Here is a 16,694-nt window from a genome sequence, read left to right as displayed (position 1 = left end):
GTCCGTTGTATATATTCGCTGATACTTTTCTAAGCGATCGACACCGGCAATTATATAAAACTTTGCTACACCAAGGGAATGAAGCGACGTCGATGAAGCCGCCTTGATTGGCCGCCCGATTTGCCCAAGAGGAAAATGTGCTCACCTTGATACAGCTAACCTTCGTACGTGATAAAAGAAAGTCTCTCTGTTTTTGCATACACGTATTATGCGGCGATTTATGAAGGGTATCGCCATCCCACCTACGAATGAGTGACACTTACGCAACCTAATATGTCCATTTGCTGTGGTTGATGCGCCTTGCTATGATACTCCACTGTGACTTTTCACAGCTCGCTTCAGAGAGCTTATTGGTTGTTAAACAGCGCAGACGTAACAGTATGGGCCGTTAATAGACGCTAGGGAGTGATACCAGCCTGGCTCTCCTCAAAAAGACTCTCTTATTCTTCATCATCATCATCAGCCTGGTTACGACCACTGCAGGGCAAAGGCGTCTCCCATACTTTTCCAAGTACCCCGGTCATGTACTAATTGTGGCCATGTTGTCCCTGCAAACTTCTTAATCTCATCCGCCCACCCAACTTTCTGCCACCCCCTGCTACGCTTCCCTTCCCTTGGAATTCAGTCCGTAACCCTTAATGACCATCGGTTATCTTCCCTCCTAATAACATGTCCTGGCCCTGCCCAATTCTATTTCTTGATTTCAACTATGTTGTAATTAACTCGCGTTTGTTCCCTCACCCAATATGCTATTTTCTTATCCCTTAACGTTACACCCATCATTCTTCTTTCCATAGCTCGTTGCGTCGTCCTCAATTTAAGTAGAGCCCTTTTCGTAAGCGACCAGGTTTCTGCACCGTACGTGAGTACTGGTAAGACACAGCTGTTCTACACTTTTCTCTTGAGGGATTATGGCAACCTGCTGTTCATGATCTGAGAATGCCTGCCAAACGCACCCTAGCCCATTCTTATTCTTCTGATTATTTCAGTCTCATGATCTGGATCCGCGGTCACTACCTGCACTAAGTAGATGTATTCCCTACCACTTCCAGTGCCTCGCTACCTATTGTAAACTGCTGTTCTCTTCCGAGACTGGGAAACATTACCTTAGTTTTCTGCAGATTAATTTTTAGACCCACCCTTCTGTTTTGCCACTCCAGGTCAGTGTGCACGCATTGCAATTGGTCCCCTGAGTTGCTTAGCAAGGCAATATCATCAGCGAATAGCAAGTTACTAAGGTGTTCGCCATTAACTCTTATCCCCAATTCTTCCCAATCCAGGTCTCTGAATACCTCCTGTAAACACGCTGTGAATAGCATTGGAGATATCGTATCTCCCTGCCTGACGCCTTCCTTTATTGGGATTTTGTTGCTTTCTTTATGGAGGACTACGGTGGCTGTGGAGCTGCTATAGATATCTTGCAGTATTTTTACATACGGCTCGTCTACACACTGATTCCGTAACTCCCCCATAACAGCTGAGTTTCGACTGAATCAAACGCTTTCTCCTAATCAATGAACGCTACATATAAGGGTTGGTTATATTCCGCACCTTTCTCTGTCACCTGATTGATAGTGTGAATATGGTCTATTGTTGAGTAGCCTTTACGGAATCCTGCTTGGTCGTTTAGTTGACAGAAGTATAAGATAGCCCTGATTCTTTTTGCGATTACCGTAGTAAATAATTTGTTGGCAACAGACAGTAAGCTGATCGGTCGACAATTTTTCATGCCTTTGGCGTCCCCTTTCTCATGGATTAGGATTATATTAGCGTTCTTCGAAGATACCGGTACGTTCTTCCTCTTAATGCTTGCACATACGCTTCGTGTGCTTTGCCAGAGTGTCCCCCTCCTCCAAAAGAAAAAGGACTGCACACGCCCATACTCTAATTCTCGTCATTCGGATAGAGAACGGTGGTTCTTCGGTAAACATTAAAAGCTGCAAACCTACCCATAGGGGCCTAATTCACAAAGTTTTTCAATCCCAAGTTCCTTAGTTCCTTATGCCACTGGCGATCCATCACCGCTAATAATTTGTCCACCATCAGAATTAGCTGGGATTTCTTTTTATTTTTTGCTACGAGAAATTTTCCCATAAGAATTCTTTTAATGCAAGCGCAGATTAACTGGTTATAGAAATCTGAATATGCCACTTCCAAAGGTGATGGGTCGCACCTTGTATGTTTTGCGTGTCTCATTCCAGCGATGCATGGCCTGAGCTTCCGCACCAGCGGTCGGAGGGCGATGCGGCTATTAGAGCGCCATTGCCAGCAGGTGGCGGGACTCGATACCATCTCTGGGTTCGTGCTCTTCCTAGCCAAATTCAACGTTGCGCTGCTGGCAGTGTTTAGTGGACTCTGGATTATCAAGGTAAGGCAGCTTTCAGTGAGTTTGAAACTAAACGACGGTCACTGTGCACTTCGAGTGTCTTGCTATTCTAACAAAAAAAAAGAAACTAGAAATTTTACGATTAGTAATTCATGTTTGCGTTCCCCTGCGTAGTTTTGTGAGGTTTTGCTGTAGCAGAGTCGGCAAAGAAAAGGAGTTTACGTGGTCAGAAATTCCCGTTAATCAGTGCGCTATCTTTCAACTATTTCTTTACCTTTAGTTCTCTGAAATCTACCACCGCCACGGTAGCTTAGTGGCTACGTCGTCGCGCCGCTGAGCTAGTGGTGCTGCATTCACTCTCGGCCGCATTAGCTGCGTTTGTCTGGGGTTACACGAAAAAAAAATCAACTTCTCCGGATAATTATGAAAGCGCGTTAAATTCCCTAATGCAGCCAAAATCATCTCGAAGGCCTCACTACGGCGTGTCTCATAATGAGCGCATAGTTTTGGCACGTGATTTCTCTGAAACCTGCGCGATCAGGTCAATAAATTAGTTTATCATAATAGGTTGCATTACTCACAGCTGTAAGTTATTGTTGAAATAATTTTTCATAACTATTCATCTTGTGTTATTAATCGTAATCAATGCACAAACATGCCTGCCCATAGCCGCAGACGCGCACCACGTACGACCATGAACGCACACATAGGCATAAGCACAAAAGCCTGTTTATGTTCGTCTTTGGAACGACACGAGCGATAGACACTGCAATCGTCCCTTCACAATGAAGCATTTCTGAACAACTAGACGCGTTGGTGCTTCCACCTGAATTGGCTTCATCATACGGGTGCCTTGTTGAAGCCAGTATACCAAAAAACCTGTACTTCCCTATGGAGTTTTAATCAGTTGGAGTTAGTCATTGTTTGAAAAGCCTTTGAACTGAGAATCTCTGAAAAAGTAAGTACGTAGAAACGCTCCATTTTTATTTGTTGGTGAATCAGAAGTTATGTAAAAGACGTCTCGAGGGGACGCAAAGCACCTTGACGTGGTCACCGTTATACACTTCATTGCGTTCTAACTACGGGTGGCTCAGCAGACGAAAAAAAATCGAGGAATAAATAAATGACGGCGGTGAGAAAGTGTAGACGGCTGGCAATGAATTTCAGTGATTGGTGTCTTATCAATGATCTGTAATAAAATCAGAGTGATAACCAATGTATTTCTGTTTATTCTAGTACGCTTTGCATTCTTTACCGGCAGCCTTTTTTCGGGTCATCAATTTGTAACGTGTGACGTCACCGACACTTGTTATCAGGTGGAGCGATATACAAAAAGGGCTACGATGAGGAGTCCTTTTATAAAGCATTACATTTAGTGGGGCGATGGATGATGTACAAATGCATCCGAGGCTTTCTTTTCTGGCCCTCTCATCACTGAAATATTTTTTGTCAAAGAACCATTACTTGCATTGCCGCGCCAGACTTAGACCGTCAGCATTATTACCGAATGGCGAAATAGGCTTCATTTGGGCACACGGATATTGTAGGCGCTGCATGTTCTCGACGGTTCAAATAGAACCAGAGTTGAATAGCTCATAATTTAGGCTGAGTCTATTATTTTCCTAGGTAACGTATTATAGGTAGCTATTTTTTTAAATAACAAAACGCATTGCAATATTTTTATGAGAACGAAGGAACGAAGGGGTGACGAAAAAAACAAAACATGTTAGTCATGACGCCAACCATTTCTCTTTCGACCACAAAGTAAGGAAGCTGTAACGTAAGCTTATTCTACTTTGCTTCTCTTCCTTTTCTGCCATTATTTCTCGGAATTTGGTCGGAATTTGTTCGAGCCAGTCCCCCTTCGCGTCGCCCTGGAAACCGCGAAAACTCCCCGCCCCCATATGACGCCTACAGACTGACTTGGCATGATTCGTTTCAAGAAAACAGATTATTTCCGGTTCTACGTCTTTTCTTGCCATTAGCGCTCGGCTAGTGGTGAAATGCACCCACCTCGTCTGTCACGTGAAGTCAGCAAACTGAAAAAAAAACACCACGTCAAATGGACCTCTACACACTAAAGTTGGCTTATTTGCAGAACTGAATTATTTCTCTTAACAGTCTGAGACTGCCCCGTTTCAAAAGGAACAAAAGATGATTGCCTGGACATGGCTCCAAATGAATCATGGAGTTTAACATGCCGAACCGACAATTTCAATAAGAGGTGCGCCGTATAGTGGGGCACTGCGGATAACTTTTCACCACTATTGGATCTTTAACGTGCCCCGAATGCACATGGAATCGGGAAAGTCTACTCGAAGATCCTGGGGAGAATGGACTTTTTTGCGAAGCCTAAAATATTTCTTGTGGTAGCGTAACGTGCTAGAGCCCTTTCGGCACGTATCCGAAATCGCTCGGCGGTCTCTTCGCACAGTAGCTTCTCAGTTGCATTTTCATCCTTCGGTTGCATGCCACCGAGATTCTCGACCTGCAACCACAATTTAAAAGGGAAAGTGGACCTATCGCCCACTTGAGCATCCCTCGGCTGTCTACTTTCAGTGTGCTAGTTCGGCACCACCGAAGCTTTCTTCAGTTACGCGCGCTCATCGTCTCTTCTCAGTGAATTAGATGAGAAGAAATGATTCCGCAAGCCTTCGCCAGGTCTCGGCGTTTATCACAGCCGCAATTTTATGCACCTGACACAGAGAAACGGCTGCTGCTTGTGTAAAAATGAAGTGATTGCATTGACCTCGAAACTAAAATCTCATATTATAGACATACTTTCGCAAATATTGTTGATTGTGGCTTGCACCTGAGGCAATCTTCCGCCAACAAGCTATCGAACTTATGCGATGCCTTTCCATTTTTTATTTGTTACACCTTTACCAGTAGCATGAACCGCATGAAGCTCCTTGGCTCCTTAATTGCTTCTACAAAATGTTGAATTTGTAATGTCAAAAATGAGACGTCATACAGTATGTATATGCGTGACATTCGCAATGAAATGCATAAGCCGCAGTTTGTTCGTATTTAGGAGGCATTTTTGGTGTATGGTGTACCTTTTCGCACAGTAAAAAGTAATGACTAGTGCTTCATGTCTGCTTTTCTGCGCACGGGCACTCTTTATGTGATACATCATACACCCCTCTGAAGTTGAACACTGCACACGTTGCTTTCGCAGTGTCAGGATTATTAACATTTACCATGACCTGTGAACCGTACACTTGTGTTCTGTTATTTAATAGAGGGAACGTTGTCAAAGGCACCATTTTCAAACTACAATTACCGTCGATGCCGGAACAAGCAGGTCAGGCCAAAGTCCAAGCGCCTGCCTAACATTTCTTACACCATTCTACATCCGTCGTATAAACAGCATCCGGCATGGGTACAGCAGCAGTCACAGACACAAAAAAAAGTGAAAAAAAGCACGGTGGGTATTGCGAAGTTCTATTTTCTATGTGGTTGATGACTATAAAAACTGCAGCTGATACGGCGTTTTGATCCGCCGATGATTCAGGTGTATGTGGTAAAAAATACAATTTCGTTTAGGAGGAGCAGTTAAGATTGTTTTTTTAAGGCGAAAGCATTAAGTGCCTCAAGTGTCGTAAAATCCGCTGTCCGACGAAAAAAACAATGACCGCCTGGCGTTATGGCACCGAAATTCAATGACACCGTCAATTTATGGTGCCACCAACGACCATTGGTGGGAGTCGAGCACGTAATCTGTGGCATTAGTTAAGGCAAAGGTAATTATGGCACGGAGACTAATGACCTTTGGTGGGACCAAAATTCAATGGCAGCAAAATCGATGGTGCCACCATTCATGGTCGAAATCACGACATTTTGTTTTAATTAAGGCACAGTTCTTTAAGGCCCTGGAACCGACGACTTTTGGTGGGAGGCGAACTCTCGACCTTCGGCGGGACCGAAATTCAGCGACACGAAAATTTGTGGTACCGCCATTGATGGTAGAACCCACGACCTCTGGTGGTAAATAAGGCCAAATAAATAAGGCCATAGGGCCATGTTAACCAAGACTATGTAATTAGGATAGAGTTAATTAAGGCACTCTAACTCATCACCTTTAGTATTTTAGTGAATGTCTCATGAGAGCGCAGGCGTTCGCCTTCATACTCTTCAGCGTATGCTAAAGTGACTGTCCATTTTTTTCTTTTTTTCTGTCTTCAGGAAACCCAGAAGACGGTGTACGTGTGGGCTCCTTTGATTGCAGCTGGCTGCATAGTATACTATGTAGCTGATTCCTGTATATCGCTTTATGAGGTGAGCATTGTGAATAAGATGTCGGTGCCTGCGTCATTGGCTACCCACCGCAGTGACAACACAGCTTTTCAAAGTGGCACTCTTGTATTTGTGGTCATGTACTCGTTACGCTGTAGCCTGTCTTTTAAACACACAGAGCTGGCTATGCAAATACGTACTACCCTACGGTAACACTAGGTCTGGGAGATATTCTCTAGAAAACTTCCCCTTCATAGACAGCCGCGTTTGGCTTCTTAAGTTATAAAGAGTAAAGCTATTGTATAGACACTCTATATGTGCTAAGGGAAGAAACAATTCGCGCCTCAAATGTGCCTAATTGCAATTATTTAATGTATTTATCCACAAATTGTGCTATCTTGCACAGAAAGACAGCACGATTTAGTACGGGCTTACAAGGTAATATGGGGCATAGACTACAGATTGTGGTACAACCTGCGTAATAAGAAGACACAGCACAAAACAATCATACATCAAAATATTTTGCAAGCTCATCAAGAGGCATGGCACGCACAAACCTTGCAGTTTATTCCACTGCTTAATACTATTTGGAGAAAAAGAGAACTCCATAAAATCTATTTATAAACTAAGAGCAGCAATATTTTTCGGATTGGTGGGTCGAATACGTGGCGTAGTACTAATTACAACGTAAACGGAAGCTTTCAAGTATAAGTCTCATAAATCAGTATAATGAGCTCAATACTGTGTCTGTATGCTATGTTTTGAAGTGACAGATCACTTGCGTGCGACGAAGGTGAGAAATGATGGTTATGTCTGCAAAAAAAAAAAAAAAAAATAAGAGAATGGATCTAATGGCCTTTTTATGGACAGTCTGAAATTTTTGAATACAGTAAACGTGATGAGATGACAACAAAACGGAAGCTTATTAAAGAAGGGGAAAGTTTTTACAAAGTTTTCGTAAGCGACTTACTTGCATTCTTTTGGTGTGCTTGTGAGGTGGCTTTTTAAGTAGCCTAGTTTTTCGCTGAGCACTTGCACAGAATAGATCTACATGTCAATGCCATTTTACATTTGGTGTGAAAGGTAACCCTACGTTTTTTAACTCAGTAGACAGAGTTAAATAATAACTTATCGTTGTAGGTATATTCTAGGCGTAATTTAACAAAAGCAAAAGCAATTACTGCAGTCTTTCTTCAAATTTATACCTGCATAAATTTTTCACTCCAGTCCCCATAGAGGAAAAATGCCTTATTTAGATTTTCTTTATCATTACTGGTCGAGATACTACAGTAACGCATGCGGTCATTGGCCTAGAGCCTTATTCTAACTAAAATGTTTCCAATAGCTTCAAAGACGTCATTGATATAAACAATAGAAAAGGATGAGCCTAATATTCAGCTTTGACGGATCCCTTAGCTAACATTGGCTTCAGATGAATGCGCGTTATCAAAAGCTACAAAGTGAGCCTTTGACTGCAAATAATCAGTCAGGCAGTCTAGCAGTTTAAGGCCAGTATAAAATGATCAATGCCTTCGAAAAAATTTGATGTGGCAAATTGTGTCAAACACTTTTTAATTATTCATAAAGATGGCATCCATTTGTTCTCGCATACTTAGCACTGAAACAATGCCGTGGTGAATTTGATTAGGTGTAACGTGGGGAAAAAACCAACGCGAAAACCATGTGACGCAATAGACACCATATTATATTTGGTCAGCTATTCACTAACACATTTGCAAATTATGTGCTCTACATAGTTGGGCCAGGTGGACAACAAAGACATTTTCCTGTAACTACATACTGCATGTTTCTAGCGGTCTTTGCCAACTAGAATCGCTTTAGCATTCTTCCATAGTGGGAGAATGGTGTCTTGCTCAAATGATTTCTTGACATTCCCAGTGAGGTAGTAAGAGCTCAATTCTGAATATCGTTTGATGAATGTCTTAGTTATCTCGTCGGATCCATTAAATTTTATCGCATCTTATTTTAACAGAACATGCGCACTCGTGCAGTACAAATTTCTATGAGCGGAATGTTAGGCATTGCTGTATTCGCCGAATGAAATCCGGGATAATGCCGTCATGAGAAGTAAAAACACTGGCTCGACCTGGGTAAAAAATGCTTCAGATCTGACTAAAGTACTGTTGAAATAGAAGTGCTTTGTGTCGGTCATTTTAGGCTTTAGAGTAGCTTCAAGTATCTTAAGCAAGGAAGTGACGTCACCAGCTGTAGAATGTCTCTTCCGAATTCAGATACGGCGTAAGAGGTGAATAATTTCGCTTGTCTAATAACAGTTCTTAGAATTACGCTTTACGAACTTCGTAGCCAGAAACTGTGATGTACAATTGCCAATAATGGTCAAATTCTAATTAGTAACACAGCAATTCATTAAAAGTAGCGACAAGTTAAAAATCTGTCATAAAATATTTTAATAATCTCTGCAGTTAAGGTAACATCAGCGCGAGAAATGTTTCAATCTGATTTGTGATTATGGTGCCTACGGTGAAGTGCCACACTGAATGGAACCATAAGTATTTTTTTTGGTCAGACATACCTTGAAGAACCTGACGGCCATGGCCATTTTCCAATAATTGCGCGTTTGTGAAAACGAGGTCCAGAATGGTAGCTTAAAGCGTAAAGGTGCTTACAACTTGAGTTAGGTCCCGAGATAAAGCCATATGTATGAGCGATTGGCACAATGGTTTTTCACGACCAGTTGAGTGCAGTGATAACCAGCCATTACCAAACCGTATTACTAAAAACAGTCATTTCACAACAACTGAGTTTAGAACAATCGGATCTTGCTACGTATTGCGTTATAACTTCAAATAAATGACCACCAGTATGGGCGGCTCAGTAGAGAGCACTGACGGTAACGCAAGCCCATATAACCTGACCTTGCACCAGATGGACTCAAGATCCGCGAGTTGTCATGACATACTGTATTCAATTACACTTTTTATGAAAAGTGCTACACCGGCACCTCGATTGGTCATTCTGTCTTTTCATAAAAGGGTATAACCAAGTGGTGGGAAGTCAGCATACAGAATCAATTATTTCAACCAAGTTTCCGTTAAAGAAATTCGTGAAAGATTATAGCACTGCACAATTTATCAGCCAACGCATACTGATGTTTCGTAGCGATAAACATGCCACGTCTTCTGTTTGTTTGATTGATCAGCATCACATTTGATAACGGCAATCTGAGCTTCGTTCAAAGTTCAGCTCACAATGTTAACCAACAAAGAAACTGCAGCTCTATTTTGCTGGAACCTCTTCGCATATCGGCAGAGAATTTCTTCAGTACACTTCCATATACACATTACGCTGGCAATGAGATCTTGACTGACACATATATTATAACCATTCAGTTTATGTGCCTTACTCAAGATGTCAACGTTGCATCTGTGATGTAAACGCTTAAGTAAAACTTGATTAAAAACATTTTTAGGCATGCCTAGTCTTGGACATCTATCTATACTGTCGCATGTCATTCCAAGTTTAGGCAAAATAATCCTTGATACTGACGGAAGTAGTATTTCAGCAAATTATGATGGCTGTTCTGGGAGGCCATAGATAATCAAATTCAACCTACATGACCTGTTTCAAAATCGTCGACTCCAGTATCAAATTTTGTTGCATGGTCATTAACACCTGCAACTGTATTCTCAAGCATTTCGATGCCTGGTGTAACATTGATGACAGAAGACAGTTTCTTCCAGGTCAACAAGGCTTTTGCCTCTAAAGAAGCAAATCTGAATGAAAAAGAGGAGGTCTCTTGACTGATTCGAGACTGCTCAGCAACTAGCTCTAACAATAATTTTTCCCTTCTAGGATACGGGTTTAGTTTCTGCTTCTCCACACAAATAGTTTATTTACTTTAATATGCGCATCACACAAGGCGAGCAGGCAGAATGCGCGGCAGCGGTAATAAACAGTCATCGTCACTTCTATAGCTTTACGAACGGACCTTGTAACTAACCTGTAATATGGAGCAGTATGATTAAGCCATCTGTATGCCATGGCGCTGCCAGACAGGTTGAAGAGCAGTCAGTCTGCAAGTGGCTCCATACACTCTACGAATGTTCCAGAAGTCGCTTCGTTCGAAGCCCGTGCGTATCTCAAGCATGTTGAAAACGTCGCACGTCCAGTCACCAATTTTGGTAAAATAACGGCACACGATGCGCTTCACCATAGCTGGAGAAAGTCGATGAATGCGCAGGGAACAGAATGCACAGGCAGGTTTGCATCGGGATAAAATACTGATGATAATGACTGAGGACACATGCGGCAATCTATAAGATACATCAGACACAGCAGCCAAGATTTAGCCAGCTGTACGTCATGCCGCTGGCGGACCCACTCAGAAACCCAAATTCATATAAATCGGTGCTTCCGTTACAATTGACAGCGCAAACTTTTGGATAATAATTCACGAACGCGCATGTACTCAAGAAAAAGAGCTGGCGAGATATTTCGCACGTTTTCAAAAAATGCTCACAGGCTTTACGATAATATCCTTTCAAGTACAGAAACAGAAGTTAATCTGAATCGAGCTTTAGTTTAACCGATATTGTGCATATACGGTTGCTGAAGTGGAAGAACTTAGCAGTGTTCTTATGTGTTCTTATTTAGTGCCTGAGCGTCAGGCGTCGTTTGCAGAGAGAGTTGTAGGTGCTTGTTTACCGATGCAACGAATTTCCAAGAAAATTAAAAGAGAAAGGTGGGTGCTTCTGCAATGCATTTTGTTAAAGTTATTGCTGACAATACCGACTCATTAAAAAGCTACCGCGAAAACACACGCAGGACTCTTTTAGCATTAAGCTAATGCAAATTACAATTCTTGTTCTGCCTCATCCTAATTTAAATGAATTTTCCTTTTCTCTAAGCGGGTAATTTTAAAAGAATTAAATAGGAGCACGGAAGTCCCTTCATACTAGGAACGCAAACCCTTTTTTGGATGTAGGTAACAAATAACGCCTCTTCAATAGGCCGTTACACGCACACACACACACGCTCACACACACACACACACACACACACACACACACACACACACACACACACACACACACACATACACACACACACGCACACACACACACACACACACACACACACACGTGTGTGTGTGTGTTTATATATATATCCACGAGGTTGCTTGATTTCCGTTGTGTGCTATGATTCTCTAATAATTGGAACGCAATGTAGAATGCAGTTGCGGAGGGTCCGTACAGCTGGTTCCATGTCGGAACATAGTCTGAAATTTCGACAAATCCATGCGCAAATCGGTTTTTAGTACAAAATACATATTTCACGGGTCACCTTGTAAATCAACTTCCGATAAAATGCATTTGCTGCGGCACCGGTATGGGGCCACCCAATGTCATAGCTGCTGCTTGGAACCAGGTACTCTTGTTCGGTCTTTGTGATTTCGTTCGCCAGGTTACACCGTGCGCAGCACAGTTCAGCGGCGGCTTAGAAGGCTAAGGGTGGGGCTCATAAGTACATTCGTTGTAAAGTAACAAATGAGCAAACGGGTAAACCCAAAGTGTTTCATTGTACAGAAATATTTACTGTGGGAGTCTTCGTGATAGCTGCGTTGAGACTGGCTTTAAAATTTAGGCGTTTGTCCAAGGAAAACACGGAATGTTTCGTTATGTAAGTCATTGTGCTGCACACTTGTTGGTGGTAATGACGCCCAGCTCTATTTCCGGTTATTTGGCAGGCCGTCAATTGGCAATATCTTGGCTAAAATTTAGAGCATAAGGTACCTGCTCAAACAAATAACCACTGATGAAACATAACATGGTCGTATCTCGGCGCAAAGCAAACGCGCGACATCTGCAGTCGGAATTTACGAAAAGAGGCCATTGCATACGGCGGCTTTATACTGGCACCTGCATTCCCAGCACTGTATAGTCTGCGATATATAAAGTGAGATCAACTACGAGGTCTTTTCAATCACTCGCAGGTCGCCGTGGACACGCTGTTCCTCTGCTTCAGCGAGGACTGTGAGCAAAACAACGGAGTGACAAAACCGTATTTTGTCACAGATTCCTTGAGGGTAAGCAGGAAAGAAGTTGTCTGGAAATTTACTCGCCCTGTCTCGAAAAGCGGTCACACAAGTTAAATTTAAATGCAGCAAGTGTTTTTGCCTCCGACAGCTCGCTAGAGGGAACACAACAAGTTGACAAATATCTGGAATAGGTAGGTATTGTAGCGTCAGCTACTGTTTTTACAGTGTGAAACTATTTACCATGCTTCAAATGAATTAAGGTTGTTGACGCATCAAGGTGTTGGCAGCTGAATCACACACCAAACAAATTTGCTCAGTTTCATAGAGAGCTAGTCAAGAAATTAGCTTTTAATGCACAAAGCATATATACAGGTCCAAGGCAATGCCTCGATACTATGTACCGCGAAGCTTCACTGAAACAGGTTATGCAGCTAAGAGCGATGCATGCAGGTGTCTCTATTTTTATTCCACAGTACGTTTAATCTCAAGCCACAGTTATCATAGCGCATCACGTTATGTTAGTGCAGTCATGATTATGACTGCACAATGTTTATGATTAGGCACTACACCATTCATAAGCTAGGCCAAATGAAAATCAAATAAGGAATATCCATTTGATGAGACGTTGGCGTAGCAATGCTGAGAGAACGAAAGAAGTGCATGGCGCTTGTCGAGGGAACACTCGTAATAAAAAGTTTATGCAGAGGTAAGTATGACTCAAATTTAAAGATATTTAGGGCATCTATATACCGCTTGTGCTGCACTGACACATACCCTTTCTTGAAGTTTTGTCAACAATAGACGTGACACATTGGCACTTGCACAATGGTCCGAGAATGGGTAGCCCAATATGTGAAATAAAAGAAAAATTAAAAAGGCCATCCACTCTTATGCTCTACTTTGTCAGTAGGTATGTGCGCTTTAGAGATAGTTCCATGATCTGGCAATATGTGCGCGCGTCTTTCTCATGATTGCATTGTTTTACTAGGCAGTGGACAGTTGTGCTCACTAGCACAACGTCTCGGTGAAAATTTTGTGCGACCAACTCAGTTGTTACAGATATCTTTTTTTTGAAAATACCACGTACCAACAGCCCCATTGGTAGAGGCGGTCTGGGGAGGTAAAGTTTGACAGAGCAAGTTGAATTAGGGCCAATGAAGCTGCCCTCCATAACTAGGTATACTGCATTCAAGAGAGCGGGATTGTTTTTATGCGCTTTGTAGCCCGTCGTCTCCTTCTTTTCTGGCGCCAAATTTCCGGGCCGATAACTCTGAATACCCTGCTTGATATTTTTGCATCGCTACTGGTTTAAGGCTGTGTACTTCTACAAGATGAGGAATACATTGGCTCGATTTCCAATGTAATGTCTCAAGCAGCAATCTGTAGAGGTGTCTGCTCCAACCGGATCTAAACTCGTCATAGAAAAAACCTGACAGGCAATAGTGACTTCCTCGGTATGACGTAACAACGAACGATATGCAAACAAAAAAAAAGAAACGTGGAAAAGCGGAAGAATGCTTCGCTTTAAATCCTGAAGGTGGTAGCTCATGGTGAACAGGCACTGTTTGTCCCACCGCTGGTTAGCTGCTATGTAAGGGCACTCTAACGTAAAGTCATTCCAAACGTTTCTATTCCATTTCCCCAATCAGTCCTCAACGATTGGTCAAAATTCTTTCCGGACGCTCCCTGTTGCGCTTGCCTGTGAAGTGACGTCACGAAAACCACGAAAGCTCCTCATTTGATAAGACACATAGACGTTTACTATGCATGATTAGACCGAACAAAAGAAAGAAATGACTTTCCGGTTCTACTACGCCTTTTTCACCACCAGCCCTCCGGAAACGGTCAAAGGTTTTCGAGCTGCGCTTACTTCTCTCTGTCACACGAGGTCACAAAACCGCGAGAACCCATCGCCTCAAAGTGACGTGTGCACTATCATCTACATGTCAATAAGGTGCTTTCATATGCCGAACAAAACTGAATTTTTTTTCGGAATACCAGGAGATAGCCCTGTTCCGAAATGTATAGATAATGGCTGCCTGCCGATCACTCTGGCACTGGCTACTCGAAGCTGCCAGAGAGAATGGATTTATTTAGGTATAATAAAAGAAATTCATTGGCAGCTAGCATAACGCTGCCGAGTCCTTTTAGCTCGTACACGACATCGCTGTACTAAATGTTCCTCGCTGAGAATCCATTTTAAGTGCCTTTTTTACCACCCCCCCTTCCTCGCCTTGCACGCCACTGCGTGCGATTTTCTTTAAGAAATCGAAAGCTAAACAAGAAGGAACGGGTCAATCGCATGGGCTGGAACCACTCTCTTGATGTGGTCATCTAGTTTCACTGCGCTATCCCGATCCACCAAATCCCTTACCTGTTTTGCATGCTCCTTGCGGCGTTTCAGCCGATTTGGTAAGAAAATCCTGTCGCCTAAGGCAATGCTATTCTCTTTAAAACAAACAAAACTGACCTCCTGTAAACGAGCCGAGCGTTTCATGGCCTTTTCTAACAAAGCGGCTAGTCACCATACGATACTAGTGTCAGATGTTACGAAAAGTTGACGTCAGGAGAGTGGAATAAAAACACATTCGAATAGTTTTACGTTGTAAGGCCATAGAAACTATTCTTCAATGTACATGCTGCACACTTACAATACGCTAACCGCATTTACAAGTAATACGATGATAACATGCTAGATGGAACTGAGGCACTCAGCATAAGAAGAACCCGAGAGCGTTACCCTCGCTTCTGTTTTACAAGACGACTGACAACAATTTTGGTAATAATATGCGCATTATTGATGCAAGAGTTCTCTTGAAGGTTACCATTCTCTTCAGTTGAGGAAATGCCGTATGTTAGGAGGTCACTGGGGGCATCGGGTATAATTAAGGTGGTTCGCATTCTGTATGCTCCATAAGTGCGAACAATTTTTATGGATTATATTGCTAGAGTAATCCAATCAATCGGCATCAAACCAGCGATGCGATAATTAGGCTTCTAAAAACAACCAATACACTGCGTCTACCCACGTTTTGGTACATTGTGTTCTCTATGCTGAGAATTTAGCGCTGTCCTTCTACATCGTGCAGAGCCAACCAATTTTCGCCCTTTTAAGAGACTAGTTACTTCGAACGTTTAACCTGAATTCCTCTATTCAGTGAATATTGCCTACGCTTTGATGTTTGATACGAATGCTGATGTATTTTCTGAAGGATTATAACGATTTATTGCTTTGGCTGCCATCTCTGTAAAATAGTTTCTAGTGGTTGAATATGAACTTCATGTATTTACTACGAAAAGTGGTATCATGGCTGTTTCTTTGTTGATGAATCGCGTAATATTGCGCAAAATATATGTAGCAAACTACCTGCGTAGAAGGTGTAGTGTGTGAATTAGCACGATACACTAGGTTAACTTTTTTTTCGTGTTTGCACTGCAGGCCTTCATGCATAACAGCAAGAACGACATTCCGGAGATTGGAAGCACGAGAGTGACGTCATAGGGCGATGATACACTCTCACGTGGATCAAGCTACAGAGACTGAACAAAAAGATAACAAATATTTTTAATAAAGTGTCGCGCACTAATGGCGGCCCCCGACCTTCTATTGGAGGCAAAGTTGTTCTCGCCTCTATCTATGACCTATTTCTGTGAATTATGAAATGATGAAAACTTATATGGTGAATAAGTTATACCTATAGGGGAACATCTCAAAACGACTGAAGCAATGAATGAACGGCTGTACTACACCCACAAATAGTATCTCGTTCTTTGAAAGAAGTGTAATTGCGCATGGAGTACCACCTTGCCTACAAAAACAAAAACCACTTCACCATAACCACCTGCACTCACCTATGCGCATCCCAACTGCTCTTTTCTTTGATATCCCTAAAGAGGTATTTTAATAAAGAGGTATATTTTAATATTGCGAAGAGAAGTAACTACAAAAACATCCCTCCAATACCCTGCATTCCAGTTTGGCCGCTCTTAGAAGAGTAAACGACAACTATGGCCCACAGTAGATGATGAGCAATGCCTTTTTCAAGCGAAGCTTTTATTGTCTCACTCATGTTGGCGTTGGTGTTGCCGTACAAAAAAGCTCTAGGCGAA

General features: G+C 42.4%; 1 protein-coding gene across 1 annotated transcript in view; it reads left to right on the top strand.

The window, feature by feature from the left end:
- Positions 1 to 16,196, top strand: part of LOC126528285 (choline transporter-like protein 1) — a 112,250-nt gene extending 96,054 nt beyond the window's left edge. Inside the window, exons 16-19 of the mRNA XM_050176176.2 lie at positions 2,202 to 2,368; positions 6,515 to 6,607; positions 12,540 to 12,632; positions 16,024 to 16,196. Coding sequence (XP_050032133.2) covers positions 2,202 to 2,368; positions 6,515 to 6,607; positions 12,540 to 12,632; positions 16,024 to 16,086 — 416 coding nt within the window. The 3' untranslated portion in view covers positions 16,087 to 16,196. The remainder of the gene's footprint in view (positions 1 to 2,201; positions 2,369 to 6,514; positions 6,608 to 12,539; positions 12,633 to 16,023) is intronic.
- The last annotated feature ends 498 nt before the right edge of the window (positions 16,197 to 16,694 follow it).

The sequence above is a fragment of the Dermacentor andersoni genome, chromosome 9, assembly GCF_023375885.2.
Source record: "Dermacentor andersoni chromosome 9, qqDerAnde1_hic_scaffold, whole genome shotgun sequence".
NCBI classification, from domain to species: domain Eukaryota; kingdom Metazoa; phylum Arthropoda; class Arachnida; order Ixodida; family Ixodidae; genus Dermacentor; species Dermacentor andersoni.
The sequence above is the reverse complement of the archived record's forward strand: the minus strand, read 5'-3'. Positions and strand labels throughout refer to the sequence as shown.